The following is a 24118-nucleotide window of genomic DNA, read 5'->3' on the forward strand; positions in this document are numbered from 1 at the left end:
GTGAAGCTATATTGACTCGTTGTTCGCGTTTTTTTCTTGTCCGTCGACAAAACAGTACCCGATAGAATAGTCGAACCTGAGAAACCAAGCACATTCCGGATAGGATTCAAGGTCGAACGTTCCGTGCGCGACAAGGAAAACTTCAGCAGCAATTAGGACACCACTGTCTAGAACTAAAATAACTTGCGTCTAGGATTCCCTTACCTAGCCACGTTTCAGGCAAACAGATGATATTGCGTTATTAAATTTTATATGAACTGGTTCGCTCGCGCACTATGATAAAATAAAACAGAAGGAACACGATATCACAGTCATGTAATCCCAAAAACTGATGAAAGGTGTTGCCCTCTGGCCACACGTCGGCATTGTTGATTAAATAAATGGTGATTCATCGCCTGACAAGTAAAAAAAATAGTACGTATCAGACTCCATCACACTTTCGGGAAAAAATGGAACCCGACTTTTCCTTCGAAAAGGGCTTGATTAGCGTGTGGACATCGGCGACACTCGTCTCAGGATGAAGCCGAGACACGAACAGCGCCAGACGGCGTGGGTAACGCCATCTGGCGCTGTTCGTGGGTGACAGCTTGCTTCTTCGCCGAGGTCTGACCGGTGTGCGAGCCTCATATCTAGTGTTCTGAGGCGAAGTACTGGCTTGATTCGCAAACGGCAAATCCGGGTTCACGCCAGGATTCGGACGGGAAACCTCGCCGCGTGGAAATTCTCTCGAGGATGGCACAGCCGCTGGGTTCTGTATGGACGTCGATGTAGCGGGCGACTGTGATGCGACGGAAGCTTACAGAGGCGATGAGAGGGACAGGGGTGACGGGAGCTGCACCCTTTTTACGACGTTTCTGCGTAGTTGGAGAGACTCAGAGCGAAGATTGGTGCTTCTCTGTCCTAAGGCACCTGACCTTTGCAGTTAATGCATCCAGTTTGGCCGACGTCCAGTGTAAAGTTTGCTGGGACGAGGGTATTACTCAAGTCCAATGTTCGCTGATTCGTCGAGCGGCCCGGAGGGCGGGACCGTGACACCGGCATAAACGTTCGTGCCGTTATTCTTGAGTGACATGCTGTTTATCTGTGCGCAGCACGAGCACTCAAGTGTTTTTTTCCGCCTTCCATGCAGATGCTGTTTCCGATGATCAGGAAGTTAAAGTGAAAACGCCGATTGGGCGTTTTCACTTTGCGTTTATAGCAATGACTCAAATAAAGAAATCAATAGAGCAGAGCCGGTAGAGAGTAATGGCGACGAAGTGAACGAAGTAGAAGGTGATTGAGTCTCCCCGCAAAGAGACGGACAAGTTTTATTAGAAGCTAATCCAAAAGAAAGAGTCTTTTCGATTGGGGGCGATCAGAATGAAGCTGACGCGACTTTCGTCGTCAGCTTCATTCTGCCGAATGGATTCGGAAATGATTAAAAAATTATGATAACTGGAGACTAAAGGTGGCGTTCAAAATGTTCTTTTAGGCCCGCACGTGTGATGTACATGGCACAATAATTCACATGTTAATAGCATTATGGATGCCTCCTTTCCATAACTGGGCATCATCGCTAGAATTAAGGCGCGATTTTACTACGTCATCCTGTGTATTCCGGTACTCTTTTTGGCTAATACGAAAAGGGCAGGAATTTTATTTTGTCTGGATTAGTATTGGCCGCCCGAACAAAAAGAGAAAAGTGAAGGGCCAGGAGCGTTTATTTCGCAGTTTAGGAACGTCACGTTTGTTATGCATTTTACTACGAATATTAAATACTCGTTGGCAAACGAAGTTTGTCCACGAGTATTTGAGCTGGGTTGCAGCGCCGAGAGGACGACTTCGTCCTCTCGTCGCTGCAACCCAGCAGTTTTTTTGTTGTTTTTTTTGTGTGTAAATGTCTTTAAGGGATAATTGTATTTCCGGATTTAACGTTATCTTATAACATTCGTGTTTGGAGATCAGCTTTCGAAGCTCTGTGACGTTTGATGAGAATCAAGGTATCCAAACTAGCCTCATATCTCGCATTCAAGTCTCCTATAATAACCGTGCTGTAGCAGAGTTTGATATTGTTGACCCATGTTTTATTGCGTTTATATCGTTCTTTACTAGTACCTAATACAAAAGCTGTGCATTATTGCCGCGGCTTGGGCTGTTCACGATCACATAACATAAATAAATTATTAAATTAATGAATTAAATAATAATGGTCTCTTCTGGTGACACACATTGAGACCTGCCTTTCTTATGTAAAGGCTGGAGTTCGCTAGCAAAACGACTGTATTGGAAAGCTTTCGCAATTTAGACTTACAATTAATTGCTCGAGACACACGTTGTCATTCAATTGGACGCACAGAAGAAAGCACATCAGTGCAGTGATATAGAGGGTGAAAAAATTGTAAGGGTGCAGGCGAGCTGGTGGAAGTTAACCATAGTTTTGTTTAACCCGAGACTGGGGTATTTCGGAAAAGGGACGAGAAGAAAAGAGGCCACAAGGAGGCGACGTCTCAAAAGGGGGTCACAGAAGAAAACTTACACGGTCTTTTTTTACCGCAAAAATAAACTAGGCATCGCCGAACGCTCATTCTCCGCCCAAAGGTAGCGCTAGAGGTCACAACCAGACGCCAAAGTTTTAGCCCGATCCGATAACTTACTCAAAAGTTATAAGTTATTTTCTGAAAATTTCAATGGGAACATGGAGCCCATTTTTGCCGTTTTCGGTTTTTGTTGCCATAGAGCCCCATGTGTTGAAATTTTCTGAAATTTTCAGAAAATCAGTTATAACTTTTGATTAAATTATCGGACCGGGCTGAAACCTTGGCATCTGGTTGCGACCTCTAGCGCTACCTTCAGGCGGAGAATGAGCGTTCGGCGATGCCTAGTTTATTTTTGCGGTAAGATGGACCGTGTAAATTTTTTTTTGTGACACCATGTATTTTGTAAATCTTGATGATTCTTAAAAAAAATAAAATGTCCATGAAGGGACATTTGCTGCCTCATTTATCTGGTGCTTAGTACGTCAAATATATATTAATTTTAGTGGGTCGATCTACTCTATTATACTGGAGGCTAGAATTGTTTTAAATGGAGCGCTTAGCAGTGCGAACAATATTTTTAAGCAGTATTACTCTGTTTTTTAGCCAGTTTTGTTGAGTCTGTGTTAACTTCCTAAACAATCTCTGTTGCATAACGCAAATGCGTGAACGAGACCTTATCATGCACTTTTTGGTGCGGTGATAAATATTTACTAAACTACATATCTAAATTGTTTTCGCTGCGTACCTAAAAGAACAGTCGTTGTTTTAACTTAACTATCAGCTTCATGCCAACGTACTAGAGTTTCTGTCCTTAACGACATACGCGAGTCTTAACAGACGTGTAGTAAGCATGACTAGACTCCCACAGAATCCCAGTGTACTGTGTATGTGAGTCGTAGACACGCGAATGGTGAAAAGATAGTTGCTCAACAACTCAGAGAAAGATAGTTCGGTGGCGTCCCCTTATGGTTCATCCCTGTTACGGGACATCCAGAACTTGCTCAAAATGGTTGCGATCACCTCAACAATAATCCTGTTACGGGATTCAACAACAATCCCTGTTACGGGACATCGCATGGAGTGTTTCAGAAGTCCAGTTACAGCTAGAAATCATAGGACGCTTTTGGCGACGATCTGTCGTCGATTGTTTCAGTCAAAGCCCGACGTGAGGTAAGTACGTTGTAAGTCTTTTCACTACCCCGAGTACTTAAAGCAACAAATTAGTGCAGATATGGTGATTTTATTTTTTTGAGGCATAATTCAGTGTGTGTTTAATTATTTTTATCCCTTGAGAGTGACCTAACCGATAAATTGTCAAGTTGCAAAAAAAGCAGGTTAAACACATTTTAACATATGTAACCCAACATATCTGCAGTGCATGTCTTAAAGTTATACACACGGACATTAAGATACATAAATATATTGATTCGGCCCATTACCAGCGTAGTCATGTCCACGGTGAGCTGGTGCATTCACTTTGAAAATCTTGTGTGCGATAGACCCGTCTTCAGATCGAGCCATAAGGTGAAGAGGAACTATCCTCAGAGTGTCGCTGATTACACCACTCTGGAAAGCAAGATAAGGCAAATGTATCTTGTGTTTAGTTTTGCTTCACAAAGCGTCTCAAATAACGCAATTTCTAAAAAAAAACTACGTTATGATTGACCAAAATAAATTTAAGTGTTTTTCTTCGAGGGTGGTAACATTTTAGCGATAATCATAGGGGTACCAATACTTGAAAGGATAACACATCTAGGACGGGGACGAAAACAGGACTTCTTTTAGAATCCTGTTTCCATCCCGGTCCTAAATGTTTTATCCTTTCAAGTATTCGTAACTTTCCACCAAGACGCTCGTTTTCAATCATTCATGAGGGTGTTACGTTGACGTTTGCTCTGCGATTGGCGTTCCAGAGGCACTGAAACACCACTTACTCTGCTAGCTTAAAGTGGACTTTTTTAACTACTAGTGAGTTCAAGAATTAAAAAAAAAACGGCAAAATATACCTATCGAGCGAGTTTCATTTACTTCGTTGAAGCAGAAATATCTAAAATAGATTATTAATGACGAATAATACACAACAATACTGCAAAATTATTAGGCATTATTTAATTATTTATTATACATGGCCGCAGTTCTTTAAAAAAACTCATAAATAGTGAAAAATACAAAATGGTAACTTACATAACATATGCTGTCTATTGCACGTAGGAGCTCTTAAAAAAGGCACACATAAGATCCGGGTGATAGATCGGTGTTCAAACACGTACTTCCTTCTAAGCGCGCACACATGCATTCTTTAGCAGTTTTCTCTTCTAGCAAAATACGTAGGGCATTCTCGAATTTGAACTAGGCGCTAGAGAAAGAACGGTGCCGGGAAGTGTATTTAAACAACCTGTGAACTGAACAAGCCGATTACTCATCGATATTTATACAAACATTATTAGCAGTCCTCACTAACTTTGATGTACAATGCACTGAAAGATACATCTTTCCCGCTTCGTTTTTGCGGCTAGACTTACAATCCATGACGCTGTTAGCACGAACCAGCCAGCGCCGTGTTTTGTCTAGTCCTAGACTTGAAGAACTGTCCATAACACTATAGCTCTAGAAAAAAAAAACGGCTACTCAGAACGTTTGATCCACAGGATCAACAAGAAGCTACGCCGCTAGACTTACAATCCATGACGCTGTTAGCACGAACCAGCCAGCGCCGTGTTTTGTCTAGTCCTAGACTTGAAGAACTGTCCATAACACTATAGCTCTAGAAAAAAAAAACGGCTACTCAGAACGTTTGATCCACAGGATCAACAAGAAGCTACGCCGCCCCATATGTGCAAGCTCCCGGCTCATTCCAGCCGTGTCTGCCTGTCGTACGTGCGGTACGTCAGGGAGACCATCGGATGTGTCCTTTGTAAACATAGCATCGCGGTGACTCACGAGCCGGTTCTCACCATCCGTCACCGACTCCATCTCCCCAAAGAAGAGACAAGTAAAGGGGATGTCTCAAGCCCTCGTAAACAGCATCCCGTACGGGGACTGGCCTGATTTCCTACATGGAGGAAACTAGATATTTCCCGGAACCGCCAGAAATACTATGTGAAAAAATCTACGTTCAAGGTAAGTGCCCTCCCCGAACACGAAGCAAAATCAGGTCACTGCGAGTCTTTCGACAAAATCGAAATCCCCTGCATAGGGTGGCACTGGCGGAAACGTCTGCACCTGGAATCCTGCTCCATCCAGACAACAAAAGAAACCATTAACAGGTCTTCGGAAACACTCCGAGCCGTGTACGTCTTAGGACTCTGCCACATCATCAAAAAACCAGGACTCAGCCAGCCGACATCAGCAGCCCTTTTTCTGTACACCTGACGGTCACCCGTAAACAATGGACCGAGATGGTCCAAAAACCTCGGGAATTTTTTTTGTCTTAAAACTGTGGTGAAAGATTTTATTCTTCGTGAACGTACTTCGTTACAGCAGCAACGCTCGGACTAAGAACACATATCTTCGCCCGCTAACGCAAGCACTAGTGGTATAAATATATATATATATATATATTAGCTTTTGAAATGTAACTCACATTTAAGAGTGGTGGAGATTTAAAAAATATAAGGAAAGAAATGAACTCGCTGGTACATAGCTTCGTGATAATGGTGCGACGCTGTTCTCCTGCGCAAAATATTTTAGGGTTCATAAACAAAGAAATGTGTTTTTCGACGTGAGAACAATGGACGCAGCGGAGGACGGAGGAGACAAATTATTTCAATGGGTGAGAAATTAATTATGTTAAGTGCGGTAATCTCCTGGATTGATTGGTACTTGCGGATGTTTCTAGACACACTCGTGTGCTATGAAGATCACGTAATAGAATGCGAGTAAACCTGAAAATAACCCCCACAGTGAACCACGAGTAGTCGGTATTCCTTTGGTAGATTCTCGAAAATTGCTGATGTTCAACAACAGGCATAACCGAAAAAACAAAACATATAAACAAGTTAATTTCTGAGTATGTATATGACGAGTAAAAGCTGGATAAATAGATCGTGTAATTAATGGCGCCACGAGTGGGAGAAAGGTGTGCATGTGAGCTGTTTTCACCTGCTGCACAAGAACAACAAACAAATTTAAGTGACACAGAAAGAATTGGATCAGCAAAACTTTAGGAACATACTTGTCAAAGTATACTGGAGATACGTATAATTGAACGCCTTTTTATCATGGAACGCCATTTCATCGAACGCCTTTTTGTCAGCGCCATTTCATCGAAGCACTTTCATCGAGTGCCGCCGAGTTGTGCAGTTGGAATTCCGAATATTGGAAATAGTTATTTCTTACCACCGAGAGGATTGCAGTGTTGTAATAAGGATTATAATTTATAAACTTCTTTCCCAGAGTGAGAACGGCAGGCCGTGTGTTTCGTACGCCCTAACTCCTGCACGCGCTCCACACTTTCCGTCGTGCTTTGGCTGCGCGCGCTAGATGGGCACCAGATGCCGAAGCGCTGTCGCAGCTAGGAAGGTCCCGCTGGAGGTGGTGAACTGAAGCCTCTCCTGTTTTCCCTAACTTGTCAGTGGCTATGATAATAGGAACATTTATTTCGTGACTTTTTTAGTTTTGATATTCATTTCATAGTCATTGACGACTTCTGCTGTTAATGTGGCCAATAAATGATGGAAGCACATAGTCGCCTGTCTTGAAAACCGTCATCATCGGGGGCAATGGCGAACATATGCAACTTCAAGGATGTATCCTCGTCGTCAAAAAAGAGATATCTTGCTACGAGGGCAGAGCCGTCCAAAAAGCAAAGAACTTTCTTTATGTCACATAAAATAAAGTATATCTCCTTTTTGTTCCTGTTTTGTAATCGGCAGAATCGTGAACGTACCGGGTTCTTGAATTGAATGGAAGCAAAAGGAAATGTACTAATACAAACTGAAACAGCGCAGGGGGAAAACTCGGTACCCTATGTTTTTGAACTACCTTTCAAACGTGAACAAATGTGGTGATGAAGAGAGAACAAGGAGTGCAGAGTAGAACAACGGCAAATCTTATCAGAAAACAGGAAGTCGCATATCCACTCAGCTACTGGTGAAGGAGCAACCAAGGTAGTCATTTTAATTTTAGAGATTCGACCACAGTCATAGAAATTTGAGAAACAAGTGTAATATAATGAAACGCAGTCGAGCTATTTGTTGAGACGACGTTCAACCGGTTTTCGAAGAGATGTCCACTTATTCGATGAATTGGAGGTCGATGAAATGTCCGGTGCCAGCATTGCATTTTAATTGTCAGTGTGTAAATTTTGTATACATACTTAGGTATTTTATATTACGTGATTGTATTATTTCACACATATCAACGGCATACATATTAAATCATGATGTAGAAAAGCCGAGACTGTGGTAAAAAAAGGGAAACTTGGTCGAAGAAGAAAGACAGGGGAAAGAATGTCTCAAGCTCAGTTACTGCGTTTATTTCCTCAATGTCTTATATATATAGAACCTGACCACCAACCACCGACGTCACAGGGTCAACCTTTGTTACCTATACAGTCGTACACACACTGGTCTTTACCTCAACCGTAAACGGTGACCTCAATCCCGAACTGAAGGCTTAGGACTTTGAACAAAAGAAGCACACGGATCCCCTTCCTTTCCAGCCGGTGTCTGGAAAGGCTGTGCTTTATCTAAACGAGAACTGCTATGAACCCGCAATATGACTCATTGCACGTTCACTTACAACTATTACAAACAAAAAAATAAACTTTACATTTTAAGAAACTTCTTGGAACTACTTCCGAGTTGCATCGAAGCATGGCTGATACAATGACCCATGGATTTAATACGAACTGTCTTTCTTATGAGGTTGACCTTGTGACGTCGGTGATCGGTGGTTAGGTTGTGGGCAGGGATGGGCAGTATTTCAAATACAAGTATTTGAAATAAGTATTTCAAATACTTTGTGTATTTTGCATTTGCATTTTATTACAAATTGGGTATTGTATTTGTCGTGTGTATTTAAATACTAAAACGTGGGTATTTCAAATACAATTGTAATTAAATACAATTTTGTGGGCGAAAATACATCCCTCAAATTTATTGTCACTATTCAGAGCAGGAAGAAAACTACGTTCTGCACCGAATGCAGTCTCTCTCAATCAAGCACAAGGGTTCAGTGACTTTGTGATCACGGTGCTAGTCCACGGCAAGAATAGAGACGAAATCAACGTTCACAAGCAGACGGGCTAAATAAGTGCCTGTGACAACTTGTGATGCTTTCCAGCCTGATTTCCATCCACATTTTTGCCTGGAACATTCTAAATGCGCGTTCGTCCAGATTTTCGTAACTGGTGCGAGTTGCAACACTAAAAAATCTCTAGCTAGGGCTGCGCGTCTTGGTCGTCTCGGCTCTTTGTTGGTCTATGCCAAAATGTAATCGTCAAAAAAAGCTGCTTGAAGCTCTGTACTTTTTTCACCTATTACGTCCAAGCTGATTGCATTTTTTTTGTGTGATTATATTTCTATTACGTTACTAGAGCCTCGCACACTAACTCCCGAGTGTGCGATGCAAAATTAAAATGACATACCCAGAAACTCGTTGCAGGTGCCCTGAAGTCGCTGACGCAAATTTTGAGGAATGTATTTGGAAAAGTATTTGGAGGGAGACCAAATACATTTGGTTGTATTTGTATCTTGTACTTAAATGCTTTTTTGGAAATGTAATTTGATTTGTAATTAAATACATTTTTGACGAAGTATTGTGTATTTGTATTTCGATACATATTTGCATGTAATTTGCCCATCCCTGGTTGTGGGTATATAAGACATTGAGGAAATAAACGCAGTAGCTGAGTTTGAATCGTTCTTTTCCCCTGTATTTCTTCTTCCACCCAGTTTCCTTGCTTTTACCTGCAAGTCTCGGGTTTTCTACATCATGATCAACATCCACCAGCTCGCCTGCGCCCTCACTGGTTTTTCATAAATATTAAAAATGCCAAGTGTGATCAACAGGCCAATGCACATTGCCGAGTCAGTCTCCCGATCGTTTGACGTCCGAACATTCTAAGCGGAATCTTTGAGATGTCGGGTGTGATAAATAAGGAGCACAGCGTGGTCTTGCCGACTCACTCACGCGCTCTTGCGCTAATGAGATGTTACGCCCACGCCCCGACGTTCTCTACATTCTGGACGCTTGTTTTTTTTTTTTTTTTTTCATTTGTTAACGGAAGAAGTTCGCCGATTAATTCTTTATTTTCGCGCTTACAGTTGTCGATCTTTGTCCATATATGACCTTCCTAGTGGAGGTGCTAAGTGCGAAGACGTCCATTGGTGAAACAACCAAGAAATAAGTCGACAAACCCACAGATGTTTCCTCAGGGCCAGCCGACCGAGGACCGTGCAGCTACATTCCCAGTCGTTTTCCTTTCCGTACCTCGCACACTGACGCTCTTCCTCGGCGAAGTTTACGAAGACATTTACGACTGGCTATAGTATTTCGGACGGGTGGCACAGACTAACCGATGACAACCAGATCAAAGCGTCCAAAGCATTACTTCTCACTGGATGGAACGGCCCTTCTTTAGTTATAAGATCAAGAAGCGTCACTTACCTCCTAGGAACGTTCTAAGAGCATGCAGCTACGCCACTCCTTTGCGAGCCAGCAGCGTCGGAAATGCGTCAAAGAGCTACTTCAGATAAGAATTCAAGAACAAAATGAGAGCGTTTTCAGTTTCGTCGAAAGCGCCCTGCCAATATTCAAACGGGCGGATCCTCAAAAGCAAGGAGCGAAGAGGCTCAACATTTTATTGCGAGAAATAATGAAAAACATCTTCGAGGGCTTCGCGCGAAACTCGCCTGAGATCGTCGAGGCATTCGTGATAGAGCCACACAGATCGAGCGAGCCCTCCAAGTGCGAGCTACCCACTACCAGCGACCGTCCAACGACCATACACTCGTGTGGCCTATATAGCGTTGACGCCGGTAGTGGCCTCCTCCCGGACATTCAAGAGATTATACGCGTCGTCATCAGGGAGGAGGTCAGAAGATTGCTGCTTCCTGCCAATCGCCCGGCTTCCCTCTGCATCGCCTAAGGAGTATAAAAGGAAGTCTAGCGAGCCGTTCAACTGAATTCTCAGTTCAACGCCGTAAGAGCACTTGAAAAAACGCCGCCGGTAACGTACGCCGCGATCGACAGGAGACCACCAGTAGCAGTGTTGTACGGAACGGCGTTTCAAAGAACTGCGTTCCTGAAACGCGTTCCTTTTAGGAGGAACGAAGGAACGCCGCCGTTCCATTTGGCGTCTGTGGAACTGGAACGGGAACTCGTTACATTTTTACTGGAAGGGAAAAAACGACGGCGTTCCTTTTTTTCGAAAGTGGGGTAATTTTTAATTTGTTTGTGAGAGGGAAATTTTAAAAGTACAAAAACAATGTCTTTGAGAAGAGGAGAATCTCGTCAACGTTTTGGTTACTAATATTAGGGTTTATTTTGTGTGGTCCTCGCATGGTAACAGTTGGCTACATGAAAGCTAGTGGACATTAATTATTTTTTTAGTGCCCGAGGCTGCAGTCCAAAGAGCAAAACCTAAAACCTTTAGTCAAAGGAAAAGGCACAGAAAAAGGGACGTTTCCAACTATGCTACTTGCTTTGCTTCCACAAATACTCATACACGCAGAAATCTGAGGCCGACTACAGCCGCCACTGAACTTGCACAAAGAGAACCACAGCTACAACAAAAGGACAGGTTACTAGTCTATAGACATTGAACGCACTCTTCTATCCCGAACATTGGCCACTTAGAAAATACACAAATATTTACCGTTATTCCTTCTCCCCTCCTTCAAACTGAACAACGAATCCAACCTTCACGAAGAAGGACCTGTATAGTTTTCAAGACTGACCTCCCAAAAGATCTACCCTCTTCTGCACTTGCTTGTCTTGCAGACAGAAACATCGATCAGCAACTGTTGTTGACTTCGAACACGGGACTTTGTTAGATTAAAACGTACGAGGTTGTTGTAAAGCGCTCGTGCATTGGAACGGTACATTTGGCTCGCCTGCATAGCCCACCACAAACCCAAATATGGTTAAAAGCTGAGATTTTTAATGGTGAATATATCATGAAATAAATCTCTGCTTCCACTTGTTTTCTTCTCCAGGTGCCTTTCCATCACGGCATTTAAATTCTTATGTTGGAATTCGATGGGATAGATAAAAAATGTAAAACTCGATTCGATCCAACTCATTATGGTAGTCAGCAAAATAAAAATATAACGTATATGTAACGATACGTTCCATTTTATAGCTATAACGAAAACGAGTTCCTTTTTTTTATATAGAACTTGTAACGGGAACGCGTTCCAAATATCAAAAGGAACGAGAACGAGCTTTTTTTCCTTTGCTGAGGAACGTGTTCAACACTGACTAGTAGTGTCGTGTCAGTACTCGGCGCCGCCTCGACGGGACACCCCGACGCAAGAAAACGTTCGACGCCAAGACGACCGGGCCCAGTACCCTCGCCCGGAACCACCTGAACCGAGAGAGGCCGACATGAGGCAAACAGCCGACCGTCGGCTGCTATGCTGCCACTGCAGGGAAACCGACCACATCTACCACCATTGCCCCCTACCCACAAATAGGGCTGCGCAGCTTTCGCTCGAACGACGCAAGCCCACTCTACCCTGAGCGACTGCGGGAAATCGACGAGTACCTTCGGCGACCTCAGTCTCCCCCGTCTGCCCCACGCGCCGGGTCGCGGTCGCCGTCACCACGACGTCCAGCGTCGCCAATACACAGGCCCCACCGCGAGAGCCTCTCGCCCCTCGCCTCTCGTCTGGGAAACTAAGCGCGGCAATCACTGCAGGAAGAGTGGCCGAACACCATCGACGCAACGAACCTGCTCGAACGTAGAAGGGTGCCCATTTTAAAAACACTCGGCCAAGGAACAACGAATCTGGAAAGATGCCAAACGGTTTCTACCTCATCTTCGGAGGTCACGAAACAACGTTTCATCTGGAGGTCAACGTGGACTACTTCATTTTGCGTAGAAAGGTCTCACGCAGCCTAGGGAAAGTTGCAATGCCGTGGGTTGGCCCGCAAATTTGAACCGCCAGAGAACACTTGATTACGCCGTCGGAAGGTGCACTGCGCAAGTCAAAATCTACGATGAGATGTGCACCGTGAAATTCATTGTACTAAAAGACTGTGCAAGAGGCGTCATTCTCGGGATGGACTTTATGCGCCAATACGGAGCAGTCATCGACTTAGATCGAACCGTTAGACGCTACGAGAGCCTGTCCTGGCTCTGTAAGAAGCCAGACCGACGGCAGCCGCCGTCCGCATTGTCGCCGACGACATAGACCTGACGCCGCGTTGAGTGTTTTCGTACCCTTCGTGACCGACACAACTACCAGCGCCGAAGTTTCTGTCGAAGGCAGCGTTCCCTTGCTTCTAGGAAAAGGAATGGCCGTCGCAATTGGCGTAATACAACCACAGAATGGATGCGATGTGATCCACGTTACAAACTTCTAAGAGGAGACGCAGCATCCCACTAAAGGAGTCTCTTTGGGTCACGTTGAGGAACTCCGCGAAATCGCCGATCTCATCGCCTTTAATGTAGAAACATTGCCATCTCGCCAGCACATCAAACCGCGATCGCAACTGGACATGAGCCCGGAGCTCCCCCCTCTCGTATCGCTAACGGCTGACAGACCTCCTAGCCTACTCTAGTGACTGCTATCCTCGTCGTCGAAGGCGTGCCAAGCAGCGCTTGCGAGGCATCGCATCGTTACCAACAATGACACGCTCCCCCTGAATCAACCGCCGTAGTGGGTCTCGTTCAAAAATTGAAGTCATACAGTAGCAAGTTAAGAAATTTCTAAATGACATCTTTACCTAGGCTTCAAGCAGCCCGTGGCCTCTGCAGTTGTACTGGTTCAGAAGAAAGACAGAACGCATAAGTTGTGCGTGGACTACTCTCAGCTCAACGCAGTGAAGAGGAAGGACGACTACCCGATTCCCCGCATCGACAACACCCTTGAACGGCTGTGCCATTTTCGGTACGGTTCGTCGATGAACCTGTAGGGTGCAGCGCACCCACAGATCCATTCTTCTCATGAAAATAAAAGAGATGGCTCGAGGCGCAGCACGCGCACGCGCCTCGGGGAGCGCGTGCAAGAGAATGCTCTGAAGCCGCCATCACAGGCAGACACGTCTTTCGAGTGTCTCGTTCTATGTCCTCACTTTAAATAACGTGGCAGGGCCTCGCGGCCCCCCACATATTTGGTGACCCGGTCGAGGACCATGGACAACGGCGAACCCCAAAGAGCAGCGGCCGGATCCCCGGCTTCCATCTCATCGGTTGCCGTCCGACTTCCGCCGTACTATGACAGAAACCCGAGGGTCTGGTTCCTGCAGGCTGAGTCCCAGTTTCATCTCAGCGGTGTGACGAGCCAGGAGAGCAAGTATCATCATGTCGTCTCGGCGCTGTCGCTGGCAGCAGCCGACGAAGTATACGACATCCTTGCGCAACCGTCGGCCACAGCTTCCTACGACCAGCTGAAGGCGGCTCTCCTGCAGAGAACCGAGGCATCAGATCGCTCCCGCCTTCAAGAACTTCTTTCGGCGGAAGAACTCGGCGATCGACGTCCGTCTCAGCTGCTAAGGCGGATGACTCAGCTCCTTGGAGACCGCGCCAACACGATCGGTGACGCTCTGCTGCGGGAGCTATTTATTCAGCGCCTCCCAACCAACGTCCAGATGGTGTTGGCCACTGCTACGACTCTCGACCTCACAGGCCTCGCAGCCCTGGCAGACGCCGTTATTGAAGTTGCCACTCCACCCGTCGCCAGCGTTACATCGGCGGCAGAAGACGGAAGTGAAGCTATGCCTGCCCCGCCAGGCACTCCATCGTTTGACGGCAACCTCGAGCGGCTTTGCCAGCGGCTGGAAGAGAGTGTTACCGCGGCAACTCACCGGCGAGATCGTCCACGCACTCAACAACAACGTGGACGTTCAACATCTCGTTGCAGAAATGCTGACCGTTCCCGCTCCGCAAGTTCAGCGGACGTCTGCGTATACCATCGTCGCTTTGGCTCCGACGCCCGGCACTGCCTTCGTCCCTGCTCCTGGCGCAAACCGATAGAGGCAACGAGTAGTCAGAACCTACCAGGAAGTCGCCTATTTTACATCGCCGACAGGACTACGGGAACCCGTTATCTCGTCGATACCGGGGCCGAGGTAAGCGCTGTTCCTGCAAAACGCGCGGATCGATCACAGACGCCCATCTACTACCTTCGGGCTGTGAAGAACTCGTCGATCCCCGTCTACAAGGAACGGTCCATCACCATAAATCTTGGCCTCAGACGAGTCTACCGATGGGTATTCCTGGTCGCAGACGTAGGCAACGCGATCATCGGCGCTGACTTCCTACAACACCACAGCCTCCTTGTAGACGTCAAGGAGAGACGCCTGCTCGACTCCACAACGCGACTCTCCGTGCAAGGCGTCTCAACAACTGACACCGCAGGATTTGCGTCAGTCTGCTCTAACATCGACGGGCCATTCCGACCTCCTCTCCAGGATTTTCCAAGCCTCACGCGAGCTCCTGACTGGACCAGACCGGTTTCGCACGATGTCCACCATCACATCGAAACAACGGGCGCACCGGTTCACTTCCGACCCCGTCGTCTGGCTCCAGAGAAACTCCGCATCGCTCACGAAGAATTTGAGCACATGCTCGAGCTTGGAATTATCCGACCTTCGTCAAGCAGCTGGGCGTCTCCCCTACACATGCTGTCCAAGAAGAACGGAGATTGGAGACCGTGTGGCGACTATCGCGCACTGAACAAGAGCACAGTGCCCGATAGATACCCCCTCACAAATATTCAGGACTTTACTGTCAACCTCCAAGGCGCGACCATTTTTTCGAAGGTTGACCTTACCCGCGCGTACCATCAGATCCCCGTCGCTGACGAAGACATCCCAAAGACAGCTATTACAACTCCGTTTGGTCTGTTTGAGTTTCTCCGCATGCCCTTTGGCCTCAGTAATGCGGCTCAAACATTCCAGAGATTTATCGACGCTGTCACGCGCGGGCTTCCCTTCGTATTTGCCTACGTTGACGACTTGTTGGTCGCTAGCTCGACAAAGGAGGAGCACACCAACCACCTCCGTCTTCTTTTCCAAAGACTCTCAGACCACGGCATCATCATCAACGCCGCAAAAAGTGAGTTTGGGAGATCAGAACTCGAGTTTCTGGGACATCGACTGGACCGACACGGCATCAGACCTTTGCCGTCGAAAGTGCAAGTGATCAGGGACTTTCCAAGACCTAGCTCGATCACAAAGCTTCGCCAGTTCCTCGGCCTGGTAAATTTTTACCGCCGGTTCATTCCGAACTGCGCGAGGCTACTACAGCCTCTTGATTTTCTACTAGCAAAGACTGCACGTGCCACTACCAACCTGCCTTGGAGTGAAGACGCGGAGCAAGCCTTCTGCGAAGTAAAGACTGTACTTGCAGACGCTGTACTTCTGCGACATCCACAACACGATGCCAGAACCTCGATCATGACAGATGCTTCAGCTACGGCTGTTGGGGCGGTCCTACAACAACAGGTGGACGGTGAATGGCAGCCCCTAGCTTTCTTTTCCAAGAAGTTAAAGCCCGCCCAGACCCGCTACAGCGTCTTTGGAAGAGAACTGCTCGCAGCGTACTTGGCCGTCCGGCACTTTCGACACTTTGTCGAAGGTCGCCCCTTCGTCATCTGGACGGACCATAAACCACTCACCTACGCCATCCGCAACTCAAGCTCTGTCTATACCCCTCGAGAGATCCGACAGCTGGCCTTCTTGTCGGAGTTTACGACGGACATCCGGCATATCAAAGGGAAATCAAACGTCCCCGCTGATGTACTGAGCCGAATTGACGCCGTACCTTCGCCTGCTCCGCAACTCGACATCACGTTGCTGGCTCGTCATCAGGCATCCGACGAGGAGCTACAGCAGCTCCGCACATCAAACAACTCTCTCCAGCTAGAGGATGTTGAGTTCCCAGGAGGCATCACCATCGTCTGCGACACGTCCACAGGAACGCATCGCCCATTCGTTCCGATGGCGCTACGAAGGCCGCTTTTTGATGCAATTCATTCGTTGTCGCATCCCGGCGTGAAGGCAACACAGAAGCTAGTGGCCAATCGCTACGTTTGGCCTCGGCTGAAGTCCGACGTGCGTGACTGGGTGCGGACCTGCTTGGCATGTCAACGAGCCAAGGTTCACCGTCATTCCGTGCCTTCATCCACGAACTTCCTGCCACCAGATGCCCGTTTCGACAAGGTCCACATCGACCTTGTCGGGCCCCTTCCGACATCTCAAGGGCAACGATACATCCTGACCTGTATCGACCGCTTCACAAGGTGGCCGGAAGCTACACCATTGCCAGACATGACTGCAGCCACCGTCGCCGAGGCATTCGTCTCGTCCTGGGTGGCGCGCTTCGGATGCCCATCTGAAATCGTCACCGACAGAGGGCGTCAATTCGAATCCAACTTGTTCACCGAGTTGTCCCGAATCCTAGGCATGACGAGATCTCGGACAACTGCGTACCATCCGCAGTCTAACGGCCTGGTGGAACGTTTCCATCGACACCTCAAATCCGCGCTCATGGCCCACGCGAACTCCAAGGAATGGGTACAACAGCTTCCACTCGTCTTACTCGGAGTTCGAACGGCGTTGAAGCAGGACCTCGGCTGTGCAACCTCTGAACTCGTCTATGGGACGACCCTCCGATTACCATCGGACTTTTTCGAGGTCGACCCGTCTCCAAACACGAGGCCAGAAGACTACGCCACAAAGCTGAAGGAGGTTTTTGCAGACCTACGACCAGTTCCTACGCGCGCGGTATCTGCCAAGACTCCTTACGTCTCTCAGGACTTGTACAGTGCAACGCATGTGTTCGTGCGCCAAACAGCCAGACGGAAACCGCTCCAACCACACTATATGGGACCGTTCCTGGTTCTGGAAAAGAAGCCAAGTGGCTTCGTTGTACAGATCAATGGACGACGAGACACCATCGCTCTCGAGCGTCTAAAGCCAGCCCATCTCGAGCACGCACCCGTGAACCTCATCACATGTGAGACGCGCGAGGAAAGTCCGAAATCTCGCAGGAAGTCTGCTCAAGTTCATTGGACAAACTCATGGCCAGAGCTAGCGCCCTAATAGACCCTTTTCAAAAGTCAGAGTCCTCTTGTGGCAGTCCAAAAAGCTCCAATATTGCCGCTCTAATGGCGGTGATAGGAGATCAAGCGTGACTAAATCAAGCACCCTCGATTTCGTGTATCGAAGATGACGTGAAACGGCCAACATCTTTTCCTTTTGCTGCTCTATGCTTTCGAAGACGTTCGATTTTTCTGGTGTGGAGAAACGGTGTAGTTCCGCCATTAGAGCGTCGGGTCTGGCTCTGCCAAGGTGGGTAGACTGACTTTCAGAAAGGGTCTATTGTGTGTTGTCGTTGTTCGTTTCGTTTTCTTTAATCGCTCGTCGGGGCTCCTCGCTAAGGGGGGGGGCATATCTGTAGGGTGCAGCGCACCCACAGATCCATTCTTCTCATGAAAATAAAAGAGATGGCTCGAGGCGCAGCACGCGCACGCGCCTCGGGGAGCGCGTGCAAGAGAATGCTCTGAAGCCGCCATCACAGGCAGACACGTCGTTCGCTTGTCTCGTTCTATGTCCTCACTTTAAATAACGTGGCAGGGCCTCGCGGCCCCCCACAAACCATTACCCTGAGAAGACAGCCTTGTTAAAGCGGTTAAAGCGTTTTCACTCCCATTAGACAAAAAGGCAGTAAAGAGACTTCATGGACCTGTGCTATACTGCTGACGCTTTGTACGGGATTTCGTGAACATTTCTTCGCCGCTGCCACACCTCATGAAGGACGCCGTGAACCTCGAATGGGGCGAAGAACGACAGGCATTTTAGAAGTTAAGCGAAGACTCTAGTCGCCCCCGATGCTCTGCCACTTGCATCAGTCAGTGAAAACAGAAGTTCACATGCATGGCAGCAAAACAGGACTCTGCGGGTTACTTTTTCAACGGCAAGAGGAAACAGAGGAAGTGACCGCCTCCACTAGCCGCACGTTACTGAAGGCGGAGCGAAATTACTTGACGACTGAGAAGGAATGTCTTGCGGTTACCTGGGAAATAACGAAACGTTCCGAGTGGTCACAGACCACCACTCGTTGTGTTCGCTCGCCAAAATTAAATACCCATTTGGACGCCTCGCTAGATTAAGTATACGGCTGCAGGATTTGGAGGTGAGCATAGTCTAGAAGTCAGAGGAGAGCACCCTTCGAGCCAGCTCCCACCGGCTCCAACGTCGAAGATGACGAGATATTTATGGGAGCGGTAAACGTCAATGAAATTTTAAAACTTCAGTGACACGATCTTGTACTGCGCGCTTTGATCAAGCAATTCAGAGTACGAAAGATTACAGTTCCCAGTATCTTCTGAAAAGCATTGCTAATCTTACTCATTCGACAGGCCGTACTCTACGAAAAGAACTTCGGAGACAGCAATTCGACGTGGTTCTTGATGATTCCTCCCGGTGTTTAAGAGTATAGATCTTCCAAGCCTGTCATGAAAAGCCAACGTCCAGAGACCTCGGTTAGAGCAGGACTCTTGATTGAATTCGCAAGAAGTGCTACTGGCATAAGCTTTCGAACAGAGTTCTCCAGCACACAAGATTGTACCTTGAGTGTAAACGCCGCAGAAAACGTCTAACAAACTCATCAGAGCCCCTGTGACCGAATGAGCCATCTATTGCTCCTTTTCTGCAGATCGGAATGAACACACTAGGACCTTTCCCAGCGTCGGCGTCATGGAACCGCTCCATAATTGTTCCCACAGATTACCTGACATGGTAGGCCGAGAAAAAAGCCTTTGCCTTTGGCTCTTCTGCAAAGGCCGCCAACTGTTTCGTAGAATCCGTCGTTCTCCGGCACTGAACCCTCGAAGTTCAGATAACTGACCGAAGGTCAGCGTTCATGGTCCAGCTGACTCAGCAGATCCTTCGGCTGAGCCACACTATCCATCGTCGAGCTGCTGTAAAATCCGCAGACCAAAAGACTGAGATACGGCTCCACAAGACCATAGCCGAAATCATCTTAATGTCAGGGGACATAGAGTACAAGATATGGTACGACGTTTGACCCTACGTCACGTTCGCCTACAACACGGCGGTTCAAGAAACCACCCGAATGACCCCATTTCAGATGGTGCAAGGTTGAAACGTGACGAAGAAGCTCAACGCGATGCTGCTCCACTGCCCCGCAGACGGCATTATCGACGATGCCCAGGTGTCACCCAGCAGGCGGAAGAGGTACACCTTCCGATTAAGACTCAGTAACATATTGACGCCGCCAGGTACAGCCTTTGTCGTCGCGACGCCCACTTCGAGCCCGGAGACAGGGTATGCAGACTTGTACACGTTACTGAAAAATAGTAAGGAATTACATTTACAATTACTCAAGGCTAAATTGTAGTTTTTTACAATTACAATTACCCTCTCATAAAAGTAAGTGGCCGTTACCTTAAAAAGTAATCCGTTACTTTCGTGGCGTTACTTTCATCATTTTCGTCCTCAATTAAGAAACAAAGGAAAGAGGATTATTTAAGTTCTTATTGTTGCCACCTGCTCCATTCATTGAACTTCAGTATTTTGGGCAACAGCTGGCTCTCGAAAGTCTCGTCAGACATTTCCCGTCATTTCTTACTGAAGATGTCGACTGCTACGCTGAACATCCATTGAACTGAGGCACTGGATGGGAGTGCCATATTGTGCCTCGCGAACATTTAATGCTCTGCAGTGAGCTTCTTCAGTGAAGCGATGGAAGTACTATCTAGCTCGAAGATAGAGCAAGTCTTCATCTTTGCAGCCGTTGCCTGATATTCGAGAGTTTTAGTAGGGTTGGTAAAAGTAAGGTGATAATTAAATCATAAATAAGGTTTGGCTCGATATTCTTCTTCCTTTGGCTATGAACACGTCGAGCCTCGGTTGAGATGTTGGTGAATAAGAGTTTCTAATATATAAATATAAGTAATCGAGAAAAAAAAGGACATTCGTAACAATTAATTAGAACGTTGGTTAAAACAAATAAATGTAAACGCTTGTTTGCTGTATGTACCTTTATTTGTGCCTTTCAAAATCGCACAGAGCGCGAGCCGACTGCAGTTTACTCCGGTGTTCTCCAGATAGACATCCGCTGATGCCACGGGCAGTGAAAGGTAGAGTACTAAGTAAGACACACTATGGCCCCACTCGCAAGTTTCACTCGCTCCTCCAGCCCAGAATGTCAAGTCTACGTCAGCCATCATTATGTTTTATTTATAAAAATATCTGCTTGCGATAAGATGCGTCGTGCGGGGTAGATTATTACCATTTTCGAAGTGCTCGTGAAAAGTTGACTCGAAAAAGGGTGACTGAGATGCAGATAACCCGGCTGGAGTTCACAAATAAAGTGGGCCAACCCTAGAAGTTAGACTACAAAGAAGTAAGTAGCTTTTGAAACAGGGTCAAATAAAGTGAAAAAAGCAGAAAAAAAAATACATCATGTTAAGAGAAGATAAGTGTGCAGCAACGAACGAGGATGGTTGTGGCAATAACACCTTCGCATATTATCACATCTCTTTTAGTGAATTTTAGGGTAGACGGAGCGTTGTCCCATGTTGTGACATTATGAAAATGGTCGTAGTCACTATAACCGAAAAGGACATTGTTAATTCTTGCCTGTGCACTTACCGCCTCGAGCTTCTCGAAAAGGCACACAATCATTAGGTGTCCTCCTCTCCCCGTCTTCGATCGCAAAGACAGAAAACAGGCACTAAAAAAATCGGATATAACTTGCCCCCCCCCTCTCCCTCTTTTTTTTTGTAGAAATGGTTATTTGGATCTTTGACATCGTTGTTAGGGTGTAAAAGAATGGATGCAGGGGCTTGGTGTTCCAAAAAAAGACTTTGCGGAACTGGAATGCCAAGCCTCCCTTTGCGCTGGCCAATTCGCGTGACAGTGTCTCTGCCGTTCAACTTTACCAAAATGAAAACAACCCTTTTTTTAGAAAAGGGGGGGGGGGGGGAGAAGCTGGTCTTGAAAAAAAAGTAACAGATTACAAGGAATCCGTTACGTAAAAATTGTAAGGGAATTACTTTAAAATTAGTCTAGAAAATATGTAATTTTTCCGTTACTAAATCACCGATAAATGTAAGGGATTACAAGTAATTTCGTTACTTGTAACGGATTACGTACAAGTCTGAGGGTATGTGTGTGACGCCCATTCACTGCCGCGGCATCAGCGAAAAAAGAAAAAGTTAGGACGGTACTGTAGATCCTACAACGTTATTCACCGCCTTGGCGACTTGAATTATGAGGTTATTCCCAACAGAAACTGACCATCAGGATGCCGCGAGTAACGACGCAAAGTAGTGCACGCGGTTCGCCTCGAGCCATAATATGCACGACAGGACTCAGGAATCGTCATAGTTCAGAAAGCCCCGCACCTTACCATGTACTGTCATTTGGTGTAGCCTTGTGTTTACTTTTTTTTTAAGTTGAATCGAGATGATGCGCTCTTTTTAAGGGGGAGTAATGCCACGTGAATTGCCAGAAAGTCATTCCGTAATTTTAAAACATTCGCGTTTACCCTTACCCCAAATTTTCGACGCTCGAAGATTTTAAGTCGAGATACCAGAAGTAATTGATAGGGAGGCGAGCATGGGGACCCTGCCAAGTTAGTCGCCTGAGTATTGGACGCTCGAGTATACTAGGCCGAATGTTCTAGGCAGCGATTGGAATGATAAGAATCCCAGCGTGGCCTTGCCGACTGATTCTCGCACTCTCGCGCTTGCGAGCTGTCACGTCGTGGCCCCTACGCTCAGTTCTGCTTTTTCGACGCTTAATCTTTCTTTTTGTTTCTGCAACCATTCGTCAATGAAACCTTCATTTTCAGTTTCATATTCACCTCCTATTTTTCATCCGCGAGAATAAAATTATGTTAGAAAGTAAAAAAAGTCGCATTTCAATATAACATTAATCTCACATCATGGAACTCGACCCTCACGAATTCCATATAAAAAATTGAACGTGTTATTGGTGATACGTAGAAACACTTTTGCGGATATATTTCGCGCTAACTTTTTATTTTAACACAAACACTTATTCAACCTTAAGAAATTAGATAACGGATACAGACGGCAAATAAAAGAAGTACTACCAGACGTTAAACATAGCATATATATTAAAGCAAAGTATTTATAATGACTGTCGCTAATAGATTTCGAGGATATCTAAGCAGTTCTTATTTAGCCTTTGCTTGAGCTCGAGCTCTCGTGGAGAAATTTCCGAGTTGTGAATGCAAAAGCATGAATGTCATCCTTGCGCGTCCTTAGCTCGTCTGTGGTGTCTGGCGTGGACGGCCAGGTGTCGCTTCTGCCGAGGTTGCGGCCACCGGCGACATAGATGCCTCAGGCGTCGCCATGTTCCGCGGCGCCCAGAGAAGCAAAAGCGGCTGCGGCTTGCTCTCCCCCCCCCTTCCCCCCCCCCCCCCCCCCCTTCCCCGGCAACACCTGACACGAGTGGTCAGGCGCGCGCTGTCGTAAAGCGACCGCCTATGGCTACCTAAGAGCCGTTTTGCTCAGCCAATGGGAGAATGGGCATTTCTTTTATGTTCTTTCGTGGTTACATACGGCGCCGGCTCCGCTCAATGGGATAGTTAACGCTTTCGCGTTAAAAACAAAATTTTAGTTCAATAGGTAAATTTAATTTCAAACTTTGACGTTTTATTCTGTATTGATAGCACACAAATCTGGTGGTTTCAAAAATCAATCGCTTGACAGTGTTGAATCGAATAACTGCATGTCATCAAGCTTCGGTACATGCATGATTTCGCTATGTTTACATTTGGATGTATGCTGAGCACTACCGATTGTCAGTAGTAGGACTTTTCGATAAAAAACACGGTTCTTTTTATCCCACACAACCGGTAGGTTGAGAATATATAAGTTTGAGTTTTGAGCAGCGCTTGTGAAATATCTTTTGTATTAGACGTGGCCAATTTCATAACGAAGACTGCTTGTTCAAAGTTGTGCACCATTGAAATCTCTCTTAGAAGTATCTTACCACTTCCACAGCTCCATTCTCCTCCTTCACCTCAACCGCCGCCATTTTCTCTTTGTCATGGTACAGGTTACGTTCCATATATTTTCCGTTCATCTGAAAAACGCCCAACGTGAACTGAATGATCTATGACCAATTTTTCAGAAACATTATATTGTAAACGATTTAATTTTTATAAAGACCTATTTTTCTCGAATTTCACGAATTGCTTCCGATTCGCGAAACATAGGTCTCACGAACAATTCCAGTAAAATGTAAACACATTGAAATCTATATTCAGATCCCACCGCGTCGCATAAATAAGAACACGCGAATTATTCCAAAACTGAAGCTTTCACCTAAATCGCGAAATATTGGGCCCGTGAAACATAAGTCGTTTGCAGTGTTTGCCAGTCACAAAGAACACAAGAGAAACATTTATACTGAGATCAATCAAAGGA

At 46.4% G+C, this 24118-nt stretch overlaps 1 protein-coding gene across 1 annotated transcript in view; it reads right to left on the bottom strand.

Moving 5' to 3' along the window:
• LOC115318449 overlaps positions 1-24118 on the bottom strand; it is a 58352-nt gene that overhangs the window by 17641 nt on the left and 16593 nt on the right. Inside the window, exons 3-4 of the mRNA XM_040215041.1 lie at positions 23682-23774; positions 3956-4082 (exon numbers count right to left, since the gene is read on the bottom strand). Of these exons, the coding sequence (XP_040070975.1) occupies positions 3956-4082; positions 23682-23774 (220 nt within the window). The remainder of the gene's footprint in view (positions 1-3955; positions 4083-23681; positions 23775-24118) is intronic.

The sequence above is a fragment of the Ixodes scapularis genome, unplaced genomic scaffold (assembly GCF_016920785.2).
Source record: "Ixodes scapularis isolate PalLabHiFi unplaced genomic scaffold, ASM1692078v2 PGA_scaffold4__175_contigs__length_147842914, whole genome shotgun sequence".
Lineage (NCBI taxonomy): Eukaryota > Metazoa > Arthropoda > Arachnida > Ixodida > Ixodidae > Ixodes > Ixodes scapularis.